General features: G+C 39.2%; 1 protein-coding gene across 1 annotated transcript; it reads right to left on the bottom strand.

Annotated features, from left to right (window-relative positions):
* Positions 1–2,265: 2,265 nt before the first annotated feature.
* Positions 2,266–12,857, bottom strand: LOC121086769 (sterile alpha motif domain-containing protein 9-like). Its single transcript, XM_040590961.1, has 3 exons — positions 12,725–12,857; positions 11,054–11,187; positions 2,266–9,436 (listed from the first exon to the last, which is right to left on the bottom strand). Exons 2-3 carry the CDS (start codon positions 11,062–11,064, stop codon positions 4,672–4,674), a joined length of 4,776 nt encoding a protein of 1,591 aa, XP_040446895.1. The 5' UTR covers positions 11,065–11,187; positions 12,725–12,857; the 3' UTR covers positions 2,266–4,671.
* Between the last annotated feature and the right edge of the window lie 753 nt (positions 12,858–13,610).

Genomic DNA, 13,610 nt, shown 5'->3' with positions numbered 1-13,610 from the left:
TATGCTCAAATCTCAAAGTGGATAGCTGAAGTTAAAGAGATGCTGATGACAAGACTGTCACAGTTGGTAATCACAAGGGCCTCTGAAGAGGAAAGACATGCTCTTTTTATATATGTCAACAATTAATTACTTATAGATTATATATAGTGAGAAAAGGAAAATCTTTCATTTTGATAGACACATTCCTTGCATAGGCAAAGGAGGGTAGTATGGCAGTAAAGCTACTTAATCTTTGTCTTTGATATCTAGGGACGGGTGTATGGCATCAGCAGGAGTTGGCAGAACTGCAAGGAAGACACAACCACCAAAGTAATTTTCATCTTTGCCTCTAAGAGGTGGTTGGAATCTCCTCTGATGCTGAGCATCTGGGAGATGTCCTCTGTGGATGCTTTCCACATATTTCCATAGACTGGAATATCCAGCCTATCCCAGTACTCACTTTTAGTGATGCTTTGTTTTTTGGTGTGCCCCCACCCCCATCGTCTGCCCCCCCGCCCCTGCCGAGGTATAGCTTGAATCTTTCCTATGTTATGTTTTTACTGCTACTCCATGCCCACCTTGGGCCTGGAGAACATTTTACCTTCCTTTTTATCAGCTTCTTCACAACAACCTTTTTTTCTGTTAGAAGACAGCATGTCCTTCTCCACATTCTCTTTTCTAGAGAATCTCTGTTTGTTCTGTCTTACCTCATAAATCCTACAGTCTCTGCCCTGGTGGCACATCTTGTCTTCAGCCCAGAAAGTATTCCTGTAGGAAATACAATCCCCTTCAGACCCAGAGCTGAGAGACTTTGCACACCCCTGTGCACACCTTTTCTGTGGCTCAATCAGCTGGTACGATTGCTAGTCTGCATGCCAACAGCTGACCTTGTCCTTCCCTTCCCTTCCCTTCCCTTCCCTTCCCTTCCCTTCCCTTCCCTTCCCTTCCCTTCCCTTCCCTTCCCTTCCCTTCCCTTCCCTTCCCTTCCCTTCCCTTCCCTTCCCTTCCCTTCCCTTCCCTTCCCTTCCCTTCCCTTCCCTTCCCTTCCCTTCCCTTCCCTTCCCTTCCCTTCCCTTCCCTTCCCTTCCCTTCCCTTCCCTTCCCTTCCCTTCCCTTCCCTTCCCTTCCCTTCCCTTCCCTTCCCTTCCCTTCCCTTCCTTTCTTGTGTGTTTTTTTGTTCAATTGAGCTTCTTTGCCTTGAGCATCATGGATCTCCAATATCTGCCTCTTGTCCCATCATCTACTGATATCTGTTTCTCAGTTCTTGTTCCCTCTTGCCTAGTCTAGTCCCTGCCATGGTTCCTATCCTCAATCTTAGCAGCCATGCTCTTGTCTGTTTCCCTAAGATCTACTTAGTAGAAATTTTCCTTTCCTACCAGTTGTGAAGCCCACTCCATGTTCCATACTTCTAGCTCTGATTTTAGACAGAAGGATCCTCAGTACTCTTGCCTTCCACTCCTAAACTGATTTTGCAGGCCTTGCACTCCTCCGGGAGAGGATCTCTCCATTTCTGTTCCTACACAGGAGTTCACAGTCCACAAATGCCGCTTGGGCACAGCAGGACCCTGGCCGTGCCATCAGCACACTGGAGGGAACAGCTGAGATAGCATCACGTTGGTTTGTGAAAGTCAAACAGCTTCTTGGGCCTCCCTGCCTCTTCTCTTTCCTGCAGAGCTGGCTTTGACTCCTGTACAACCAGGTTGTCTCAGGTTGTCTCCTCCAGGTTTCTAGACAGCACTGACAGTGCAGGGCTGAGCTTGTAGCGTTGGCTTGGCCCTTTGCAGCCCAGACCTGCAGCTTCTGGGGCTGTCCTCTCTGTATAGGCTCTGCTGTTAAAAGCTAAGTTTGCATGTGCCCATACATGAAAGGTCTTTTCAGGCCTTGCAGCTTGATAAAACTAGCCTTCTGCAGACAACTTCCCCCCTCACATCTACCTTTATTTCTCCTACTAGGGTAAGCCCTTTGTAAAACAGCATTCCAAAAATTTCCTGAGTGTGCTGGAAAAAGCTGGTACAGTTGTTTAGCATGGGCTATACAACATATTTTTTTCTTGACCTCACACTTGGAAGCTACTGAGCCCTTTGGCTTTAATTAACACATAACACGTCTGAGGCAGATATTTGGCATGGGAGAGCTTTCAAAATACAAAGATTAACAAAGTTATGAGCCATGAAAAAAATGGTCTTACCAAGTAGCAGAAAATAGGAAATAATTGTAAAAAGAAATTCTGTCAGCCTTTGTGTGTGATATGTATCATCAAATACAGTTCCACACTGTGCAATTAAGGATGTTATCAAACATCTGTGTTTATTAACGAGCTACTGCTGATAAAAATACAATTTTATCATAAACAGCCTGATACATACAAATAATAAAATCCGTATTTCTGTAAACTCACACAGGCATATAGTGCGGTGTCACTGTGCCAGATCCCAAGGGTTATTAATAAATGTACATGTGCTGTGGGCAAAAGGGTCTCAACTTGGGGAGTTTCACGTAATTTATTGCCAATTAACATAAACATTTAATTACTGATTTGGGTATTGAGAAACCAAGAAGACAAACAACTAAGCAAATACTAGGGGAAATGCCTTTCTTCCCCTTTCAATTTCAGTCCAGCACCACTCCTTCCCCCTTCCTAGCTGCAACTCCCCTTGTTTTCACTTCTGCTCAGTCCTTCCCAACTCCCCTGCCAAGGTGACAGGCCTGGAGTGGAGGAGGTTGGTCTCAGTGTGTAGCGGTTTAGTTTTATTGCTTCTTGCTTCTGATTCTTTTCTTCTGCTTCTCCACTGCTCCTTGCTTCTTGTTTTCTCTGCCCCAGCATGGGTTGCCAGTGACTGCAGTCCCTCAGGGATATCCCAGCCTTGAGGAAGGTCGCCCCTTTCTAGAAGTGTGTATCTTGCCATGCCTCAACAATTTCCCCTTTCATGTATCTCTAACAGCACCTCCTGCAACATTTTTCCTGCCCATCACAGCTGTGCCCAATGCGCCACCCGGTACAGTTCAGCACATAAAAATACTTGCAGTTCTTAGATGTGACTGACTGACATGAAGACTGAAGTCTTCAATTGCCTTGAAGACATGGAAATTTTTTTGCTGTAAGTCTTTATTTGGAAGGGTAAATACTTTAGTCATTGATAAAGTACACAACGATATCCTGGGGACTAACTAGAACAAATTATGAGTTATCATGAAAACTGATCCTATAGCACCCTGTCCGAAATACAAGTATACTGTTAGAAACAAAGTGGATACAGGTTAAAATGAAGTATGTATTCTTGCCAAGATAAGTATGTTTTGGCTAGAGTTAAAAAGAAGTCTGGATTATATAATAAAACTCCTTTTCCATATTTACAACTAAAAGAAGAGCTGCATTAGAGCAGACTAAAAGAAGAGCTGCACTAGAGCAGAATGGTCCACTGCTTTATTCTTTCTGTCAATTTGCTTTTACAAATCTGTTGAGATGTCACTTATTTTTTCCCTGTCTCCTTGCCTGACACGAAGAGCAAAAAGGACTTGTGGGATGATGAAAGAGCCGTCCTGCAGACCTCTTTCAGGCAGTTAATTGCATTGAACTCCTTGGGCTTTCATGAATTATATGCACAAAGTGCAAAGTGCAACACTTTGTACCCCCCAGACAGTGGCAACTTCTTGATATTGGTGCTTTGCACCAATATTTTTTTCCTTTTTTGGAACATTAATTGTGTCTAAATGTACTAGGCAGTTTTATACACTTGAGGAAGGCAATGCAATCAATGACCACTTTAGGCATTCAAATTGTATTTGTGAGGATCGAAGCTGATAAATCTGTCACTGAAGGGAATTAATTGGATTCATAAGGAAAAGAATGACCAAACTGGATATGTTTTATATAAAGCAGAAGCAGACCCACCACAAAAGTAAAAAGTCAATTTTTATGGATATAAAATGCCAATTGGTGTGTGCTTTTGCGGTGCAGCAGAAAAATAGTGATAACTTTAGTAATCACATATTCAGAAATGCCCTGAGAAGGTAAAAGACCAGTGCTTCTGTCTGCTCACAAGATATACTGCCTGGCTATTAATACAGGCCTATATACAAACACATCACATCATTCAAGCATGTAAGTAACGACAGAAGCAAATGCTACTTTGCGACTGAATGGACTTCTATGATACCCTTGTGCCAAATGACACCAGATACAATAGAGCACGAAGAAATGTAACATGATACATGTTTTCTAAAATACATTCTTTGTTCTTACATTACTTATAAAAGAGTATGAAAACTGTGGTGAGACAACCTTCACTACAAGCAATGGCAAAAAAGCTAGCAAGGTATTTGGGTTCTTAAAAGAGATGGTATTTAAAGAGAAAATTTTCAAAATATTAGTTTTGTAGAATGCTTTTTTTTTTTTTTTTTTTTTTAAAATGATTTCTCATGTTGTTATCAACCAATGAACTTTGAGTAGTAGTGACCAGTCTACAGGACTAACTGCACCATCATTTCAGTTTGACTGACTGTCCAAACAGCAGTTATGACAGTAGAGAGACAAGTCTGCATGGGACAGAAAGACTAACATAGTAGGGAAGGAAATTCAATGGACAGCCTGAGGCTGTCATTTTCAATTGTTGACCAAAAATACCCCAAACCAAAAGACAGTTAAAGGATAATTCTGCCTGAAAAAAACTTGTAGCTGAGAAACTGCAATACCTATGGTTTTAATGACAGACGTTGTATGTTGTATGCCATGGGACCAGCAATGGAAAACCCAAGGTAAAAAGACACTCTTTCTATGTTTGGGCCATTTTTCAATAGGCATGACGGAACAGGCTGCACTGGTATCCTAAAGTTTTCATTGCTGCCATAGTCTACATAGATCAACTTATCCTCAGCTCTCCCATCCAAAGGAAGCAAAAGGTCTCGAACAGCCTGTTCCTTCCAGATATTTCCACTCTGCCAGAGGGAATTCAGTTCTTGTTCTGAAAGTGAACTAAAAAGCTGATTTATTTTTTCTTTGTGAACAAATCTGTTCAGGCCACTGTCTTTCGTCAGATAGAAAAGAGCCAGAGGCTGCCTGGAACGATGCAAGATTCCATAGAGCTTTTTGAAAGACTCACTTAAGCGTCTAACAAAAGCTTCCATTTTCCTTGAATCTTCATTTAGTTTTAATCTGTTTTGGGGCCAGAACAACAAGGAGGCTAGGAAGAAAGGCTCTACACAATGTGAGGTTGGTTCCACTTCGTGTAGAATGCCTTGAAGCAGACTTGTCATCACCTTAGAAGGATATAACTTAGCGGATTTAGGTTTAATGCAGTTCAGAACAATATTTGCCAAAATAAAATTCTGTTTATCTTTCAGAGTTGCTTGTGAATCCTCATCACACAAAAATGCATATGCTTCTACTATTTCTTCTATTTCTCTGTCAGCATTTCTGTGGAGGTATTCCAAAATGCCAGAAAATGAGCCTCCTTTGGAAGTGTCCACAGCATCCCTGTATGCTTCTATATACTGAGACATGGACCACTTTAAGACCTGTTTACTTTTCAGTTGTTCAAAACTGAAATCACAAAATACATATTTGTATTTGGTAAAATATCCTTGAACCTTCTCATACAATTTAGCTTCTACTATTGCTTTTTCATTGGTCTGTGATTTGAAAAACATAAAGTAGTCATCAAAAAAGTCAAATGCCTTTTTCAACCGTGATCGCAAACTGCATAAAAAGCTGGAATAATGTTCGAGAACATTGAGCATTTCCCTGTCTGTGTTAGTGTTATCTACCTTCAAAACACCATTTCCTGACAGATACTTTGTCATATTTTTTCTACACTGTAAGACTTCTTTGCTGAAAAAAGGAACAAGCCAAAGGACATCAATAACATAAAAATAAGTTTCTATCTCTCCCTGATAACCAGCAGTATTGTACATTTGAAAATGTCTTTTAAGTCTTTGATGATACAAATATTGTTCATTGTCTGCATTTTCAGCTTGCTGCTGAGATTCTCTGAATGCCTGTGAAGCATTCTCAGCAAACTCCAGCGAGTATCGCAGTTCCTCAGCTGTCAGGACTGCACTCTTTGCTTTGCACTCTACATAGTGTCTTAGCTTACTTTTAAAGACTTGACCTAGTGTATCTGATATGTATGAATTGTGTTGTGCTCTTTGTTTGGCTGCTTTGGCCCAGTATAATGCAGAGTCAAATTTCCTTTCTTTAATGTAGAAGTATCTTGCTAAGGCTTGGCAAATGTAAGCATTTTGCTCAAATCTAGCAGATGCTTGTTTTAACACATCTTCCACGTTATCACACTTCTCTTCCTTATGAATGGCTTCAATTAAGGGGGAAAACAATGTGTCTGACTCATCGCCATGTTCCTTGCGCTGTCTAGTAATCAGCAGGGTTTGTATATCACGAATAAGTTTTTCTTGCTTCAGTGGAGTCTGATAGAATACATCTTCTTTCAATAACCTCAATGCAATTTCACTTTTAGGCAAGTCATAGGTTAGTTTCAAGATTTTTAGGCAGTGAGATGCTATCAATGGGTGAATGATACGAAGACCTTTGTATTTCATTTTTTCATATACCTTGTCATATATGAGAATATTGGAACAAATTCCCATCTTTTCTATCAATCTATCTTTACTGCAGCCAATCTCTTGAGAACTAATTCCTAAGAATTCTTCACACAGTGATATTGAAACTGTAGATGTTCTTACATATGAGTTTAACAGCGTTAGATAGCAAACAAGTTGTGCTGGTTTAGAGGCAGTATTCAAGTTATGCAAGGTATTTTTTACTACTTTTTCTATGTATTGTGCATCAAAGTTTTTCTTCATAATCATAAATGCATAGAAACTGTCAAAATTTGAATGTGTCTTTTCAATATATTTTAGTTTCTGATCAAAGGCCCTTTTCTCCTTATCAGAAAGTATATGTTTTAAAGAAACACTGTTCAACAGATTGATTGTTGAACCTTCATCAGGATTCTGAGATCTCATACAGTTCAGAATGATCACTAAAGGAGTTACGTACCGAATGCATTTTTCTGTTATAGCCGCCTGAATTTCTTTCTGCAGAAAATAGACATTTTCTTGATCTTCAAAATCATCCACAAGAAGTAACACTGGTAAATAGCCTGTGTTATCATTTGCTCCACAGGTGAGTAAAGTTGTCACCTGTTTTCCAAAATCACTTGATTTGTTTTTCAGAACAGCACATCTGAATTGCTTCCGGAGATCCCAAAGGATATGCATAGCTAATGTTGTCCCACCACAGCCTGGGTGATGGTAAAGGTTGATAATTTTTACAGGGGATTCATTAACACTGTTAGATGAAGACACAATTAGGTGTTCAAGCTTTTCATAGCTGTCCCTTCTGACAAAATCTGAAGTATACTTTTCAGAAGAAAAATAGAAATTCCACCATGATGCTTTACCACCTCTATAAAATTCTTCTTCGTGCTTTTGCAGGAATTTCTGAAATTTGTCTGCATCCTTCTCTATTCCTGTGTCTTTGCATTCATTTTCACAAAGTATTTCCAGTGCTGCCATGGAGTCTTCTTTCTTCTTTAGAAGAACGGTAGAATGACCAACAGAGGGCAGAAGTCTTTCAGAAGACTGTGTCACTGATTTTAATTTTACAATGGTACCATTTACCATTTCCAGGGTTAAATTAGAAACACATTTATTTGAAAGTGCTTCCTCACTAATGCCTCTAGCATTCAGAAGATCTTTCCATCTCTGATACGTACTCGCACCGATGCAAATGCAGGCCATGTATTCTAGTCCCTTTAATTCTTGGTAAAATGTCATAAAAGTCTCAGTAAGGGGATCTGCTGAATCTTCTACTATCGAAAGCAAAAGAAACACTATTAAAAACTTTCCACTCTGCTTTACATCTTTGTGTGAAAGAAATGAAATCATCTTTCTGACACCAGCAGCTCTGTCTCGTTGCCATGAAGTGGGATCTAATGGTAGGCTGTTACTGCCTTTGAAGTCTGATCTACCATTGCAGAAAATCCAGCTGGTCTCCTCATGCAGTTTCAGCTTTTTAGCTTGTTCAGCAACTGAACCCACCTTGTTTTCATAATAATCTGGGAAGTGACATTCAGCATTTCTATTTTTTTTGTAAGTCTTGAACACACCGTTCATTTCAGATTCAAAATCAAAGTCAAGCACAGCAAACCATTTTATTTCCTGCAAAAAGTCTAAATGTGACGTTTGATTTGGATGGCACTTGTTTGTTACCAAAATGTAGTAGTCGTAGTAAGAGCTATCTAGTGAGTCCCAGTTACCTGTGAGCAGACTAACTAGCTTTAGTCCTTCATTCATTGGCTTTGTTAGCTTTAAGTTATAGTCTTCCTCTGCTTTTTTACGAGAATCTGCTAAAGTTGTCAAGGTACTTTTAAAAGTTTCAAATTCTTTTGTGTTTTGAATATTTCTGGAACTAGCTCCATCCCGGATGTAGACAGCTTTTTCCCAAGTGCCACTCTCAAAGACATATGTGTTGGTACAGAAATATTTTGTATTACAGATGTCATGTCTGGGAACCACATCTACTTCAATGACAAACAAATGTGATGAAGCTCCATTTTGTGATAATACTTCCACAAATCTAGGTTCTCTAATGCAAGCTTTTGCAATGGTGATGTATTCCTTACGAAAGTACTTTCTGATTTTTTTATCCAAATGGTCAACATATTCTTCTTTCTTGGTAACATTTATTCCTTCAATTTTTCCATGTGGATTGTCATGTACTCCAAAATGAATGGTGCCATTTGTGCGGGAGTTCATGCAGGCTGCAGCAAACCTAAAGACTTCATTGCTAAATTTCATCATGGGATCCTCTTTTGCATTCTTCGTGTTGGTAAACAATTTGAATTCATGTGCTGGATCAATGAGGTTGAATGGCCCTGTTTCAGGGACATTAATAATATTGTACTGTGTATATCGAGTGGCATCACTGAAATTATCAAAAGGATATGGCATACACATCTTTCCATCTGGGTGCTGGCTGCTTGACATTGGCTTCTCTGACACATTCTCTTTGTCGTCTGACTTCTCTGGGTTTTTGTCTTCTATGGGCTCCATCTTAGAATCCTTAGAATTAGATGACCCATATTCTTTCTCGCACTCTTTCTTTGCAATTTCTCCATCTTCTCCTTCTCCATCAAGACTCTGTTCAGTGCCTTCTTGTTCCACAGCCTGGTTTGAACCTTTAGGTAGTATACCACGCTCTTTCAGGAAATAAATTATTTGAAGAGCAGGCCCATGAGGTATGCCCATTTCCACAAAATCTGCTTTAGATACCAGTTTCAAAGTAGAACCAGTCACATCTTGATTAAACAGGACTTCTGCATATTTCTGGTCAATCTTAACAACTTCAATTGCCCATTGTTTGACTTCCTCTTTTGTCCACTCTTCAATATGTTGATATGAATATGATTTCTCATTTTCTTCAGTGTTTGAGTTTTCCATGCTTTAAGGAAAAAATCACAAAATTACTAAACAAGTAATTTATAATATCCTATTAAATGAATGATAGTTATTTCCTTGCTATTATCAACCATTAATTTCTTCATTAGTGCAATCTGTCACATGGAATACAACAGTTCAATTATGGGACATCGTGGGAATGTGAAGTAAGATCATATATAAGGCATTAGCAACTTATAAGAGACATTTATTACAGAATGATTTTATTTGAATCCTGTGTTTAAATCACTCTGTAGCTGACAATACACAAAAATTGTGACTGATACCTATTTGTGGTCATTTGGACACCTATTTTTGGCTGTATGGGCCATTCAATAATAAGTTTTAAAAAAATCATAAAATCATAGAACCATAGAATATCCTGAGTTGGAGGGGACCCAGAAGGATCACTGAGTCCAACTCCTGACTTCTGCACGGGACAGCCTAAAAGTTAAACCATATATCTAAAAGCATTGTCCAAACACTTCTTGAACACTGACAGGCTTCGTGCTGTGACCACCTCCCTGGGGACCTTGTTCCAGTGCCTGACCACCCCCTCAATGATGAACTTCTTCCTAACATTCCATCTTCCCCTGATGCAGCTTTAAGCCATTCCCTCATGTCCTCTGGACACCAGCTAGAAGAGATCAGCACCTCCCTCTCTGCTCCCCCTCATGAGGAATTTGTAGACCACAGTGAGGTCACCTCTTAGTCTCCTCTTTTCTAAGCTGAATAAACCTGGTAACCTCAGCTGCTCCTCCTAAGTCATGTCCTCTAGCCCTTTCACTATCTTTGTTTCCCTCCTTTGGACATATTCTAATATTTTCAAATTCTTCTATTTTGGAGCCCCAAAATGCACATGATACTCAAGGTAAGGCCACACCAATGCTGAGCAGTGTGAGGCAATCACTTCTTTTGATAAGTTCGCTATACTGTGCCTAATAGACCCCAGGATATGGCTGGCCCTTTTGGCCACCAGGGCACATTGTTGACTCTTATTTCATTTACCATCAACCAAAATCCCCAGATCCTGTTCTGCAGGGCTACACTCCAGCCTCTTGTCCTCCAGTCTACACATGCATCCAGGATTACAGTGTCCCAGGCACACAATCCAGCATTTGTCCTCATTAAATTTCAGACATTTGGTGACTGCCCACCACTCTAATCTGTGAAGATCTCTCTATAAGGCCTCTCAATCAATGGCTTGTCTTAATTTAGTAACATTGGCAAACTTGCTTAGTGTGCACTCCACTCCTGCGTCCAAGTCATTGATAAAAACATTGAAGAGAACTGGCCCTAAAATTGACTCCTGGAGAACACCACTAGTGACTGGCCACCAGCCAGATGTTACTCAATTTACTACCATGCTTTGAGTCCAACCCTTCAGCCAATTGTTCACCTATCTTGTTGTGTACATGTCACAAATGGCTCTCATTAAGTTCCCAGTTTGGTGAAGAAAAAAAAAATGCACATGGAAATCCCACTTTTTTTTTTACCCTTAGATGTGGTTAGGTACAGAATTTGCTTGAATAACACTGCAAAGACATTGGGGTGGAGAGATACTGCTGTGATTACTTAGCTGTTGCTATTGAAAATGAAAATAAAATACTTTCCATATTACCTTTTCAGCATCTTTTGTGTTCACTAAGGTTTCTCAGATTAAATCAAAGCAAGTAGTTCAGTAGCCTTTGTGGGGAGAAGTAACATGAAGAAGAGCATCTTTCAATCCACTTGGTCTTAGTAAATGTGGACTTTCTGCAAAAAAATTCAAAGAAAGAAACATGATAAAATAAAATCATTCCCATTAAAAGTGTCTAATTTCACTTTATCCTTTCACTTCCTTTGGGAGAATTGTATTAATATGAAATTTTTACTTTATGGAATTGCCCCCAGCTACAGTTGTTGCATTAGTGGTAATGGTCTCCACCATGCACGTTTTCTTGAATATTCACAGCTGAGTGTTCCTGGGAAAAAATTACTCCTTAGATTTTTTCAGTGAAATTTTGTTTTCTGAAAGAACATTCGGTTATCTAAGCCACCCTAGTGACATGCTTTCCTCAATTTATTATTCATTTTCCTAAACTGTAAATGTTAATGAGAAGCAACAGTAAAGATTTCTTCTAGGTAGTGCAGGAAAACAGCTGCCCTACCTTTGGCCAAGCTGCCTCCTGAATTAAATAAGGAATCAGAAGAGCAGAGAAAAAAGTGGGTCTGTGGGCTATGGAAGCCTGCAGTTGTGTTTTATTTTAACAGACTCTCCTTTTTGTTCTCAGAAAAAGAAAAACTAACTTCTAGTTCTTTAAAATGCCACTATGGGAAGCACATGCTGTCAAAAAATTGAGGTTGCAGGGGGAAAGAAGCTCAATGTTTTTATTCTGTGACTGAAGTAGCTATCATATTCACCAGTAACTCCACCCAGGGTGTCTAAAAGCTGAGAAAAGAAACTGAAACTAAAGCATTTCTGCTCAAGACAGTGTTCAACCCAGGAATATAAGACTATGATTTTAATTCCCTCCAAACATACTTTCTAATAGAGGTACAATTTACTTCTAACATAAAAGCAAACACGTTTATGTCCTTAAAACAGTTACTCCATGTTTTAGTGTTTGGAACCCCTAATGAGAGAAAGCTCCAGAATGTAATACTTTCGTTTCCTAGACGTGATGCAGTGTTTCTATGTTTCCTGTTACTGGCTAGCCAATGATTCTGACCAACTGAAATACTCTATAGACATGTCCTTTTCCAACATGGAACAAATCTATCATATTATTTCTGCAGAATAATTACTCTGAGGACATAATCCTTGGGATTATTTCACTGTAAACTCGTAACAGCCACTTTTCATGTGCAGATGTTTAACAGATTTGGAATAGTTTATTAGATTATAGATAATCTTATATATAAAATTAATGTCTTAAAAAAAAAAAAGAGAAAAGAAAAATAAGAAATTATATCAGACTAAGCCATCAGGGCTGCATAAAATGTTCCAGCCCAGAAATAATGTGCATGTACTTACTGTAATTGTTCTGTTCTGCGGATTTATTCCTATAGTTGTTCAATACATATATTTTGTTTAAGCAGGAAACACAACAGCTGAAATTCAGCTGAACTTCTCTTCTAAAGTATGGGAGGAAAACCCCACCAAATTAGTTTATAAACTTCTAATAGAAGTCTAGAGTCAGAAATAGTAGGAAGGAAAGAACATTGATGATCAGTTTTTCCCAGTGGCAAATACCCATCTCCAGAAGAGAGAAATAACAGTGCCTGATGGAGAATAATTATTATTTCTTACCTTTTCCTTGCATGCTTTCATTTACCCTTCCAACAACAGTGTCTAAATGCTGTGGAGTGGGCGAGTCAGAAGCTGGGTGTTGCAGAGAAATGGCATGCAGGAAATAGATGCACGGTGTTTGGGAGGTTCTACTGCTCTCATCCACTTTTGCTTTCTCTTTTACCAACAAAGTTGTTCCTGGTCTGCCTCTTCCTAACCTCCTGTTTGGGAAATCATTGTTCTCCTAGGAAATTCATGTATGAATTCTGTCCTAGGATGTCTTAATTAAAACACACATTAAAACATAGTCTTGATCTGCTATACAGAAACTTGAGAAATTAGGAAACACCATCTGAGCAATACTTAGCTAATAAAATGCTATTAATTGGACATATAGTCTTAAATGAGCAGAATTTCCCTGAAATGAGGGGGAAAAAAGGGAAATAATACAAGAGGTGTTTTTGAGAAAGCTGAATATTCTTCAATATAGCCACTTTCAAATAATCAGTCTTACTGATTTGCTCCTCATCTTGGTTGCTTGATTTCCCACACTGCAAATACATGAGTTTATTCCTGGTCTCCTTTGGAGCAAGCAACTAATTTGATTTGAAGTGCAGGTTGGGTATAGTTCTGTGGATAGCTTACTCCAGAAATATTTTCCCTTAGGCAGTGCGCTTGCATTGCACTGTGCAGTCCTCCAGTGCCCAGTGAACAAGCTTCATGTTGTAACACCCTGCTGTTGACTGCTTTTACTTCCAATGTTTCACAGTGCTGACATTGATTTTACAATACCCTACTCCACTGACTATTGCCATTACCCTGTTTTTTCATCCTTTGCTCTTGACTGTCTTGAATGACTATGATAAGCAGCAGGCATCTGAGGAAGATGATGACAACCATTAAAACA

The sequence above is a fragment of the Falco naumanni genome, chromosome 4 (assembly GCF_017639655.2).
Source record: "Falco naumanni isolate bFalNau1 chromosome 4, bFalNau1.pat, whole genome shotgun sequence".
NCBI classification, from domain to species: domain Eukaryota; kingdom Metazoa; phylum Chordata; class Aves; order Falconiformes; family Falconidae; genus Falco; species Falco naumanni.
This window is presented reverse-complemented; position numbering and strand designations above follow the sequence as displayed.